General features: G+C 47.6%; 1 protein-coding gene across 1 annotated transcript in view; it reads right to left on the minus strand.

Annotated features, from left to right (window-relative positions):
- LOC121700350 (protein WWC2-like) overlaps positions 1 to 13,208 on the minus strand; it is a 56,198-nt gene that overhangs the window by 16,825 nt on the left and 26,165 nt on the right. The window contains exons 3-14 of the mRNA XM_042083658.1: positions 12,898 to 13,101; positions 12,491 to 12,567; positions 12,038 to 12,117; positions 10,218 to 10,347; positions 9,836 to 9,979; positions 8,911 to 8,984; positions 7,556 to 7,804; positions 5,509 to 5,598; positions 4,660 to 5,345; positions 2,502 to 2,622; positions 1,572 to 1,652; positions 373 to 462 (exon numbers count right to left, since the gene is read on the minus strand). Of these exons, the coding sequence (XP_041939592.1) occupies positions 373 to 462; positions 1,572 to 1,652; positions 2,502 to 2,622; positions 4,660 to 5,345; positions 5,509 to 5,598; positions 7,556 to 7,804; positions 8,911 to 8,984; positions 9,836 to 9,979; positions 10,218 to 10,347; positions 12,038 to 12,117; positions 12,491 to 12,567; positions 12,898 to 13,101 (2,026 nt within the window). The remainder of the gene's footprint in view (positions 1 to 372; positions 463 to 1,571; positions 1,653 to 2,501; positions 2,623 to 4,659; positions 5,346 to 5,508; positions 5,599 to 7,555; positions 7,805 to 8,910; positions 8,985 to 9,835; positions 9,980 to 10,217; positions 10,348 to 12,037; positions 12,118 to 12,490; positions 12,568 to 12,897; positions 13,102 to 13,208) is intronic.

Genomic DNA, 13,208 nt, shown 5'->3' on the forward strand with positions numbered 1-13,208 from the left:
GCCTGACCATGAACCTGACCCACCCCCTTTAAGCGCAATGAACAGAAAAGAGAAAATGAAAGGAGTGCGCTACAGACAGTCGATAGGTCAATCAATGCCTGAGCTACGGGTTCACACATAGCCTGCTGGTATTATGCATCAAAATACCAGAGTTTTGGGGACTGAGGGAGCAATAAAACGACAAGAAACTTGTAACGTTGTGACTTGTTATGGTTCATGTCATGGTGGTGAGCTGTGAGATTTTCTCATAGTAAACAGTGGGAAAAAAGGCGAGGGAAAAAAGGTTGGGAAACACTACTCTAAACAGAAAAGCAGCACTATTCAGTTGAAGTGTGACCTGAAGGCTGCGCCCGGAACAGCAAGCATACTCACACTTTAGTGGTGGCCAGGGGCACCAGCAGGGCGGCGACGTTTTGCAGCTGCATCAGCAACATGATGAAGCTGGAGGTGGCTGCGTCGTACCTGTATGCACACGCACAGCATCGGAGGGGTAAGGAAAGGAGAGCTCATAGACAAAAGCCAAACACCAGTACAGGGTTCTCACCACTGGACCCCCCAAGTGCCTGCCTGGTGCCTGGCTCTGCTGTGAGTGACCAGGGTTAACTGTGATGTGGAAATCAACCCTCAGTTCAAGTTAACCACAATTTGCTCAGTTCAGAGGGTGTTTTAACACTATGTATGGATGACCACAGAATCCAGAAATCATTTGAATCTCATGAATTTTTATAGTTTTTGCCTCCATGTACAGACAGACCTATCTGTCCTACCTATCAGATTCTGTATGGAGTAAAGAGTAAGGCATCTGTTGGACAGTTGTTGCATAACAATAAGATTCCTTTCAAATGGGTGTACTATTTAATCAATAAGTTTGATCAATACTTTGAGAAGTCAAATCACCACAAATAAGGTTGCAACTTCATATCAAATAATTAATGCTGACAAATAATTCACTGTAAACTCATGGGAAATAAAGTCATTGTCATGAAATTTAATTTGGCTTGATCATTACCTCACTCTGTGTGTGTGTGTGTGTTCATAAATTATACACACGTGTATGTGGGCTAACGTGACAACTTACTGACACATAAGCAGGCATGCATAATGGACTAAAACTACCAGAAAAAATTATATTGATTTATCTTCTATGTTTTTTGTGAACACTTGGGTTTAGAAAAGGTGACAAACTACTGTACAGTAATCCTATCCCAAGTAGTAACAAACTACTATAGATAGATAGATAGATAGATAGATAGATACTTTATTGATCCCCAGGAGAAATTCAAGACAAACACAAAGACACAGAGCTGCCTCGACATGCTGCCACTCTTGTCGGCGCCGGAACCAGAAATCCCTTTAATCCTTGCCCAAGCTAGACTTGTGCAGGACCGTTAATTCTTACAAAGCACTTTGTAGGGTTGTGGAAAAAAACAAAATTTCCTGAGCACACATGAAGTACCAACCATAAATGGTATGAGGAGACATAGTGAAGTGCATAGAGGTGGAATACGGACTAGACATTCCGAGTGTGTTTATGTGAGCCAGAGGTGGGGTGTGTGTGTGTGTTTACTTACTTCATTCCCATCTGAACTTGGGCCGTCTCAGGTAGAATTGGCTCGTCCTCAATATATACAGGGTCTTCCACTTCATTTGACCTGGACGCAGACACACGTGCACACACACACACACACACACACACACACACACACACACATACGTGCACACACACACACACATACACACACACACACACACTACTTGAATATGACTTCAGAGTGGTGATATTATTTTTTAATTTCCTGTCCCTGTCAGAGGGGGTAGGTGAAGAGGTCTCTGATCAGATTAATTACAAACAGCGAGGCCCTTCTGAAGCAAAGCACTCTGGGAGCCGGAGTCGGCCCCCTTCAAGTGGCCTAATTAAACCACACCAGACGAAGAGCAACGAGGAAGAAAGGAGAGTGAAAATAACAGAGTGTGTGTGTGTGTCACAATGAAATAATAAAAAAAAGCTTTTTTTTGGACAATCACAACATTGATTTTTAAAAGCGTTCATTGGGCTGTGCTCAATGCTGCTGCGTCCATATTGGGCTGACCTCTGCAGGTGATTGTGAATAGCTCCAAGCTGAAATTCTCAAGATGACCAGCTCCAAAGCAAAGGGCAGAGAGGAGAAAAGCATGTAGGGAGCAGAGTTGTCTTCACCCCTCTATTACGGAGTTAAAACTGATTAAAAATAAATCAATAAAAGTAAAACCCTGCACCCAGCTAAAATGTAGGGTAGTGATGATGCCTTTAAAAACATAACATGTATGAGGAAAATTTGTGTTTTGACCAAAGCAAAACAAGTCTTTTGTTATAGACTATTTTCATTTGTAACACAGATTTGCACCATGCACTGGTAAATTTAGATCCAAGAAAAGGGAAACGGAGAGAGAAAGCGAGTGAAAAACAAAAACAAGCAGCAAGGCTTGAGTGGAAGCAAGAGGAGAGGAGTGGAGGAGCTTACCGCTTGACTGACGCTTCATACACGCCGCTGTCGCCAGCCACCGACTCGTCTGACACTGCAGCAGACACACACGCCGGCTTGTCCTCCAAAGAGTCCGCAGAGTGGCGCGCAAACTCGACATCTTCAGAGAGGAGACAGAGAGGGAGAGATGTACATGACACTCACCCTTCACAACCTAATTTTCCAGATATCTGCCTGTGTACATTCATATGATATGTGGGAGTCAGTGTGCTGCATATGCATGTGGCTTTAGTGATTCACTTAATTACTGCGATTCATTATAATCTGTAGTAGTAATGAATACTATGACTGTCCATAATAGTACTAATCCATGTAAGTACCCATGTAAAAAATATAGAATATTTTACAATGTCCATTCTGGATGGGGTTTTTTTTTGGTCCACTATTAGTGCTGCACCAAAAATGTGTGTGCTGTGCACATGCATAAAAAGAGCTCATCAGCCCCACACGCACCCAGCAAAAACAAAGGCTTCTACCATGCTGTCATTCTATGCAGTACCCACTGTCTGACAATAGATGGCAGTGTTACACTAGCAAACATGCATGCGCTCAGAGGAGAGCGGAAAACTATTTCCCCTCCTGTCACAGGTAGCAGAGACTAAGCAAGCTATTTTTCAGCTATCCATTGTCTGATTTGAATGTGCCTTCAAAAAAAAGAATTGGCTTATCAAAAAAGACTTGGCTTATTGGCGGTCTTAAAAAAAAAAACATGAGAGATCCACCTGAATGCTCTGCACAGATCATCTTGTATGGAAATTACTCCAAATAACATTCCTGGGCAAAAAGGGAATCTGCCTGTCTTCCTAACAAAATGTCCTCCCTACAAAATACAGAAGTGTGAAGTGTAAAAAGACAGATTGGCTTTGAGCTTTGGGGGTCTTCACTTACATTCCTGATCTAAAACTGTCACTAATAGAGCACAGAATAGCTCATCTGGCTTTCTTTTCAACACATTCGCCTGAGCCAGTCTCATGGGTCCTCTATTCTCCTCACATATCCATACTGACCATCTCAAAGCAGGGCTCCTCTAATGACTCTTTCTCTTGGTAGACCAGACTTCCTGACTGTTTTGATTAACTGTGATCTTAAGTCTTCCATCAGCTTTGCTTCAAGGTCAGCTGTCTTGTTTCTTCTCTGTAAAAACACATTTTATTTCTGAAATTTCTGGCGACTTCTGTTAAAATACCTCATCTGAGACATGGATGTGGTCTGACGATTCTGTTCGATCTGTTGATTTGTACGTTTTGAAATGTTATTTTGTGACTTCCTTCCTGCATTAGCCTACATACTGTGCCTTCATTGATCCAGTGCTAAGATGCATAAATGGAATCCATTCAGCAGCAAACCATGTTTTGACTAGTAGCTCAAGGCCAGGCATTAACACACAGGCTCACTTTTCTTAAAAGATGAAGAGACTTGTCCCGCATCCACAGCGGTCAGTACACCCACCACCAAGAGGGGTCAGTAGTCAGTACGCCCACCCAGATGGCTTTGCCCAGAGTCAGAGCTGATCGGACCGCCCTGAGGTACCCTATGTGACAAGCTTAGAGATGATGAGGGACAGGATCGATGGCTCTATGAATGCACACCCCGCTGCTGGGGAACATAATCCGTCATCATAACTGGGTGCTAGAGCGACTGTGAAGTTTTCCCTTAGTGGTTAATGAGTGTGTTTTGATTACATAGAGGACGCCAGAGATCAAACTTCTTGATTCAAAAAGCTCTTTACACCTCCAAGCTGACGGCAGATCAGCAGGTTCATGTTGAAACGCTGCAGCTATGGGCTCGGGCAACATGCTGCGGTCATCGTTGATTTTCACAGAACAAGAGACTTCCTACATGGCAGCCAATATAGGTAGAGTGTGTATGTCAACTTACCAAATTTCAACACTTTTGGTCATTAACAGTTTAACACTAACAAATATACACTTAACAACTACACTGAACAGAACAGTAAATGGCAAAACAACATCTTGTGATGATGTGCCATACCTTCCAGATCCTAGCTGTAACACAATAAACTAGGCTACTGATCTGTTAATCATCTAGTAATTCTTGGACTAATACCGCTATCCCAAAGATGCACTATGTGTGTGAAATGCTGTGGGCACAAATACCAAAGGTACAGTTGTCATACCCGTCACGCCTTCCTGTAAGGTGGTCAGGGGTACCCTCCTCACGCCCTCCCCCGTCTCCTTGTCCTCAGAGTCGGGGTCAAACACCAGGGATCTCTCGTAGAAGCCCAGCCCGGCGAAATCAGCCGGCAGCTCCCCTTCCCCGTAGTCCTGCCCAGTGGAGGCGTCCTGCACCGAGGGGTGGAGAAAGGCACCTTCCACCACCAGCGGCGAGCCGGGCGGCGACAGAGACGACAGAGACGAGCGCGACGACAGCGACGTGACCGACTTGGACGGCTCGGCCGGCTTGGTGGAGGCCACGCAGTGCACCGGGCCCGAGCTGTCCGTCGTGTGGGGAGCGGCCGAGAGGAAGAGCGGGCCGCCAGGCACGGAGAAAGGAGGTCCCTTGCAGGAGGAGGAGGACGACGACGCGGCCGAGGGGGTCTTGGCCACCTCGTGCTCGTGGATGGTGGTGATGGGCCCCGAGTGCCCGTATGCGGACGGAGGCGGGTCCTGGAGCAGCAGGTCCAGTTTGTACTGGTAGTCCAGGTCGGCGGCGGTGGCGTCGGGCTGGCCGCTGTAGAACAGGTCGCCGGAGCTGAGGGAGTTGAGGGACCCGCGGCTGCTGGACGTGTTGAGGGAGCCGCGACTGGAGGCCAGGGAGCCCAGGCTGCTGCCCGATGACACCGACAGCGTGCTGGCTGACAGACTGCACACCGGGAGGAGAGGAGAGACACACATACATGAACAGGGGGGAACACGGTACATCCAGGTACATCCACAGACACAGGAACAGTAACACAAAAATGTGTGTGTATGTGTGTGTGTGTGTGTGTGTGTGTAGGTGTGTGTTAGCGTGCCCACAGTCTCACCTTTTGAGTTGTGATTGGAGCATCGTGGCCAACCTTGTAGATTCTGCCAACCTCTGCATAAGAACCCGCCGCCTCTCCTGAATTTTCAGCCTGAAAATTCACACAAGCACACAAAGATGTTCATATCAAAACAAAACACAAAGTGGCCTTTCCTAACAACACTCAGAGGCACTGAAGACCATGGAAATAACAAAGTATCCTCCTTGAACACAAAAAAAAGAATAGAATGGTTTTTTTCGCAGATATTTGAAATACACATTTTTCTTTTGTTTCATTGATTTTTTTATTTTATTTAAAAAACACACCTTTTTGGCTCTCCTCTATTTGCCCTTTGTGTTTCCTTAAAAGGAACACACTTTTCTCTGTGTGGCTACAATAACATAAGTGCAGCTTAAGACAACACTGGCCTTAATTACTGTCAAACCAGTGGAGCAATCGCACAGCAACTAATTATGCACAGACACTGTGCAATCAGCTGGTTCCAGAGTGCTGGGTGTATATGCAGAGCAGGGGCAATGTGTGTCTCTCCCATGTGTGTGTGTGTGTCTCCCATGTGTGTGTATGCACACGCCTACACACACACACACACACACACACACACACACAAACAATATGCAATTACAATTAGGTATCTAAAAAACACAATGTCGTCAATTATGGTGTCACTAGCGTTGCCCTTGCTCGCATGTTGCACCATCACTGAACACAACAATTACCACACAATTAGTATGCAAATCAGAGGTAATTAAAGGCACCTAGTGTGTTTACTCTTTTGAAGCATTCATTAGAAATAAAAACAGCAACCTTGTAGGCGGCAAACTGTTTCGGGCTTATGGGAAGGGCTTCACAAAAGGCACCCCCCCTTCACACACACGCCCCAACTGCCCCCACCTCGCTAATCACCATCAAGCTGGCAGACGGTGCTCTGAGGAGACGGGAGAGGGGCTTTGAGGAAAGTGCCCGAAGCCCGTGGACACACACACGCAGACGCACACACAGTGCCATTGGTGTGGACTTTGGTGTTTGCCGTTCCCAGAGACTTCAGTCATGCTGTGATTGTGTGGGTGGTTAGGGCTTAGAGGCTGGTTCTCTGTCCATCTGAACAGCTCAGACCTGGGCTGTGGATCTGACTTGACACCCTGAACACCATCTCTGGAAGCAGACTGATGGCTCACTGGGGGTAGTGTGTGTGTGTGTGTGTGTGTGTGTGTGTACATACTCCTCTGTTGATGGGGTAAGGCATAATAACCCTACGTGTGTGTGTGTGTACATACTCATCTGTTGATGGGGTAAGGCATAATAACCCTACGTGTGTGTGTGTGTACATACTCATCTGTTGATGGGGTAAGGCATAATAACCCTACGTGTGTGTGTGTGTACATACTCCTCTGTTGATGTGCTTCTCTTCTCACCTTTGCCTGACTGGCACTTGTTTTTTTTTTAATGGCGCAGCCACCACGCACACCAACACCATAAGGGCGGTAGAGTGTTTCTTGCCTCCATGTTGGTTGTGTAGGCTGACATTCCATAATGGAGCCCACTACACACGCGCACACGCACACACGCACACACGCGCACACACGCGCACACACACACACACACACACACACACACACACACAACTTGTGCTTGATGGAAGACACCCGGATTCTGACGAGTAAGGACACCAGAATACTCTTGAGAAAACACAAGTGCAGAGGGTTCAAAGCCCCAAGCGCATACGTATCTAACTACAACAGTGTCCAAGTAAACATCTCTAGCCTCTAAGCTCTTCTTCACCCAGATCACTTTACGTCAATCTCCACGAGGAGTCCCCACCTATGAGCTTTGGGGAGTGTTAGTGTCATGAGAGGAACGAGACGCAGCTGAGGGAGGCCATGTGGGTGCAATCATCTTTGCAGGACTTTCCAGCCTGTCAAACCAGTGGAGCAATCACTTAGCAACTCATTATGCACAGACGCAGTGAAATCAACTGGTTTCCAGTGCGCACACTGTGTGCCCATGCCCATGCCCATGCCCGTGGGAAGGGCTGGGCTGGGATGCTCACCTCTGTGCCAGGGCGTGGCTGGGCGGAGCAGCCCTTAGGGCCTGCAGGTCCTCCTCCAGGCGCGAGCGCTCCTGGTCCAGGCGGTGGAGCTCGGTGGCCGAGCGTTGCCGTGGCCACACGAACTGCAGCTCCTTGAGTAGCTCCTCCTTCTCGCTGAGCAGCAGCAGGCGCTCGCGCTCCGCGTCCACCGCGCCCACCGGCCAGCACTCGCCCTCCAGCTTGGCCAGCTCGATCTTCACATTCGCCATGCTGAGAGAGGGAGGTGGGAGAGAGGGAGAGAGATTGAGGGGGAGAGAGAGAGAGGGTGGGGGGAGGGAGAGGGAGACAAGTTTCTTAGATAGTTGAATACTGTAAAAGATACTTAGATAGTTGAATACTGTAAAAAAGTAACATCCACAAACTCCGAGAGAAAAGGAGGAAGAGAGAAATAGGGGGAGGGAAAGAGAGAGGGAAAGAGAGAGAGAGAGAGAGAGAGAGAAAATGCACAACAGAATGGAGAAGAAAAGAGCACAGATGATACAGACAAAACAAACTGGGCGCACACACATATACACACACACACACAGAGAAAAAGGAGCGCACACACACACACACACACACACACACACACACAGAAAAAGGCGCACACACACACCAGTGTTTCCCATACATTGACTTATTTGTGGCGGCCCACCACACAGAAAAAGGCGCGCACACACACACAGAAAAAGGCACACACACACACACAGTAAAAGACACACACACACAGAAAAAGGCACACGCACACACACACGCACACACAAACCACACACAGATGTGGCACACACAGCCACGTCCTGCAGCAGGACTGTGGCAACGGCCCTGTGGGCTGAGAGTGGCCGGCCTGCCTGCTCAGCCTGGCACAGGGGGAAACACCTGCTGTAGCTGGGCCCTAATTCATGCTGTGGGATTAGACCGTCTGCGGGCCAAAACACTGGGGATTAGTCTGTCTGTCCAGTGGGAAAGGGGGGGCTACCTGCCTGGGCAAGAGGCCTAAAGCCCCCCCCCCCAAACCCTCCACACACACACACAAAGTCACTTCCATTACTGCTAATGTGTGAAAACAAGCGGCCCGCCAGAAACGCGCCTGGCTAAAATATGGCACCTAGAAATGTAATTCCAACCTAAACTTGCGCACAAACAAATAGACATGTACTGTGTGCAACAGAAATCTACAGTACACACAATAACAGACACTTAGACTCAGATCCAGTGTCTAGCAGCATGCAAGATTCACTGTTATAACAGGAAACTGTGGAGTAACTGAGGGATGAGAGGATAAGGGGGGAAAAGAAAGAGATGGAGAAAGAGACACTCGTCAAGAGAGAGTCAAATACCTTCTTTTGGCCTCCTCGTATTGTAGGCTCAATCTGACCTTCTCAGCCACAGAGGACCTACTTCTCAAACCAGCCTGAAAGAGACAGAGACAGAGAGAGAATGAGAGAGAGAGAGAAAGAAAGAGAGAGAGATTAGGTGTCAGAGAGACTCATATATCACATGTGAGGTTCAGAGGAGTGGTGTTCACATGCACCTGTGTGACTATGCTTACACGTTGTTAACCTCTCGCCTACTTCGCTCCAGTGTGGGGTTCGGTGCGAAAGTGCAAAAACATCACATGGAGGCGCTTGCAGTGAGCAGATTTAACATCATTAAAGAAGCCCACCCCTCTCCCTCGTCAACATTCCAGCAGAGTGGACACAGCCTCAAAGCTCAGAGTTAGAGAGAGAGAACAGCACCCAGCTCTAAGCTGCTTACTCTCCTACTCCCAACCTGTGAGTTTCGGTGTATGTGTGTGTGTGTGTGTGCGTCTAAACCCGCTCAACACTTCAGACTGTGCTAGGCCATCATCCACCCCGCCCCCCCCCCCCCTGTGAAGAGCCCATTCCAGAGGGAAGGCCCCAGAACAGGGGAGCATTCCTCAGGGGCGGAGAGGACAGGGAGAGAGCCCTGGGTCTGGGGCAGACAGGGAGCCCGCAGCTGATAACACACACAGCCTGGCTCACCCCACCATCTACGCATACTGCTATGCACTCTACACACACGGCATAAAGCTTGGACAAGGAAGAAACACGTGCATGTCTTTGTGTGTGTGTCTCAATTCTTCTAGAAGGCTCATGAAAACCCTACTTACACAGGCATGAAGGAATGTGGAGCAGAGAGGCTATATTGCCCTTGTCCACGTGACAAAATCACAAACAGCATTATGGGATGTCAGAACCCTTGACTCCTGACCCTTCATTTGGCCTTCTGATCTCGACTGACCTCTCCAGAGACGTCCGTCTGCGATCCAGCATCCAACGTCTGTCTGGAGAGTGATGGGTGAGAACCTGCCGTATTCCGCAGGTCGGGTTCTGAGCGACCCATATTCTGTCCAGCGTAGAACCGCTCCTTCAGTTTGAACAAACACTGAGGGCAGAAAATCATCAATGACCAATATCAATGAAATATCAATGACCACTTAAAGACTTCGGCTATCGACTTTTTTTAATCAAGCACAGACTAGCACGCATCTCCAACCCCATCCCTCCCCTCCAACAAACACACAGAGACACGGGTAAAGACATAGGTACACTATAAGCACACATCACACCTGTCCATCACCAACCCCACCCCTCCCCTCCAACAAACACACACAGACACACACCTGCATGAGGTCCTGCTTCTCCTTCTCCCCGGAGCTGATGGCCTTGCGGAGGGACTTGAGCTCACTCACGATGGCCTGGGCCTCCTTCAGCCGGTAGCCGCTCTGGTCTCCCGACATTTTTTGGTCAATCCTGGAGACAAGGGGCAATCGACAAGATATGACATGACCCTTGTTTCACTGCGGCTCATTAATATGATGCTCTGGAAGGAGGATGGGTAGACACTGCAGATTTATTAGGAGTACAGGCACACACACACACACACACACACGCGCAATCACACACACACACACACACCTGAGCACGCACACGCACACACACACACACACACACAAGGGTGCATCTGTGTGGATGCTGGCTAAGACAGTGTCTGGAAGACTGCAGCAGTGCTGACAGATCACTTTCCTCAGATTGTCTTAATTCAATCAGGTAACTTCATTTGATCACTTTCTAACTCAATCAGACTGTCAAGATGAGTGGTCAGGAGTCTGCCAAATCCAACCCCCATTACGCCCCCCCCCACCCGCCCGCCCCTTATTCATTCAGTAAAAAAATGCTGTGTAGAGTCGTGCTTGGGGCGTGGGGTGAAGGCTGGTATCTTTCTGAACTTAACTAAACAAAACCAAAGAGCAGAACAGGGAAGTAGATAACGGTTCCTTCTGAAATATTTGAAAGAGTACCATTTTAAAGACCTGACATAAGAATACAAAATCAAATGTGAATCTTGAGTAAACTTGAAATAAAGCCTGAAAAACACATAAATAATGTTATTTTAGTTAATAACTCCATGGTGGCAACTGTGTGTGAGCTATGCCTGTTTAAGCCACACAGAGGAATCATGTAGCACAATGCTGAGAGCGCCTCACATTTTGTCTGTGTTCAGTTTTACCTCGTCATCTCTGTTCTTACATTAATAAACAGCAAAGATGTGAGCACAGAGCAAGCCAACGAGCCCCATCGACTCAGTGCAACAGGCTTTCAACCAGAGAGCCACAATGAGACCACAATGCTGGCAGCAGAGGAGTTCCCATGAACGATGCATAATGGAACACCTCCTGTCCACACTTCACAGCCGTTTACATCTCTCTGTGAGGAGCTTTTCCCTCTGCTCTCCCTCGCTCCCCTGCGTCACTCCAAAATCACTCCAACCAGATGAAGGCTATTTGCTTTGATTAGGAGGCTAACCTAACTCTGTGTGTGTGTGTCTGATAAGCTGCCACTGGGAGAGTTTTGGGACGGTACTCAGTGCTGTGCTGCTGCAGCAGAGACAGCCGAATTGATCCCCAGCACTCACAGCTCATGATGAACTGCGATCCATGGGTGCAGTACAGGTCAAAGGTCACCATCAGGACACATGAAACTATATGCTGCTGTGCCATAATCACATTACTTATTCCTTATCAGTGTAAGTCTCTGTCTGTCTCCCATACTCCTACCACCTCTGGCAGGAAGTCTCTCTATCTACAGGATAATACCAGCAGTAGGCTACCACAGGTTATCACAGCTGTGTTTCTATGGTAATAGAAATTGCTTATGGCAACTCCATCTTCAGTGTAATAATATCCACCACCACAGACCGTCATCCCAGGTATTTTCATAGTGGAGTGTCTTCTCTGGTAATGTCACTGTCAGAATATTATACATTTATTCTACAGTGCTTTAGCGTCTGGCTGATCATTTAGAAATCATGATATATTACTCTGTCCAAACTTTTTTTAAGCTTTTGCTTCTGTGAGAAAATCCCAAATCCAATACTGGTATGTAAGTAAATGTAATATTTTTGAGGGGGAATGAGGGGTATGAGGGGGAAAAAGTCACTTACTGTTGCAAGGTTTCAAAGCCTTGCTCTTTGTAGAGAAGTTCTTGTCTCATCTGTAACAACTCTCTCTTCAGCTTATGTACCTGTAGGGAGAACATCACATGGAGGCTTCAGTCTTTTTACCAAGCAGTGAGCTATATGCCACACAAGGCTTCAGTCTTTTTACCAAGCAGTGAGCTATATGCCACACAAGGCTCTTCAGCCAGAACATTTATTTCCGGTGACGCGTCAGTAACAGCATCTTAGATGCAACACCCAACCGGGTCTGTGTTACAGGCACGCTAAAACAACAGCCGTTACAACAGAGGTGACAGTCCATCGGAAATGTTTGTGCTGACTGAAAAGTATTTCAGGAAGTGTGTGGCATATAGGTAATTCACAGACAGTATAGGAGTCCTGTGAGTGAGTGTGTGATCATATTGTGGAGGACTGAAGGAGTAGGACCTCACTCCTCACCCTGACTTTAGTCGTGGAGATCTCAGCCTTTAAGATGTCAGGGTCATATTTCGTGCTTGAGGATGATCCTGAGAATACTAATAGAAGGGGGGACAAAAAGGGAAGATTTATTTGACATTAAAATGGAGGAGAAAAAAAATAAACATTAGACATTTGTTTGTCTCAAACACAAATTAAGATGAGATATGAGAATATGAGATGTGTGCGTCACCGTGCTTGCAGTCATTGTGCGGGAGGTAAATCTTTGGGATAAATTATTCATGATGACCATCGCAGGTGCAAGTACTCCAAGCTTTGTGTATCTGTGTACAAGCCTGTGTATGTGTATATGAGTGCATGTGTGAGTGTAAACGTAGGTGCATGTGTGAGTGTGGGTGTATAATGTGAACGTGGGTGTGGGTCCTCACAGCTGGTGCGTGAGCTGGACTTCTCCTTGTAGGCGTCGTTGAGGCGCACATACTCATCCAGCGCGAGGGCGAGCCGCTGCTCTTTGACTTGGTAGAGCTCTTTCTGGGCGCTGAGCGCATCTTGCGTCACCGTCAGGTACTCCTTCAGCATGCGCTCCTGCTCCCCGCGCCAAGCCTTCCGCGGGTCCTCCAGCTGAGTGCTCACTGACAGACACACGCACAGACACACAGACACATAGACACACAGACATTAATTAAAGGCAGAATCAAAATCCTTATAGGCGAGTCTCCTCACTGGGCACCCACTTTGG

Source organism: Alosa sapidissima, chromosome 1 (genome assembly GCF_018492685.1).
Source record: "Alosa sapidissima isolate fAloSap1 chromosome 1, fAloSap1.pri, whole genome shotgun sequence".
In the NCBI taxonomy this organism is placed as follows: domain Eukaryota; kingdom Metazoa; phylum Chordata; class Actinopteri; order Clupeiformes; family Clupeidae; genus Alosa; species Alosa sapidissima.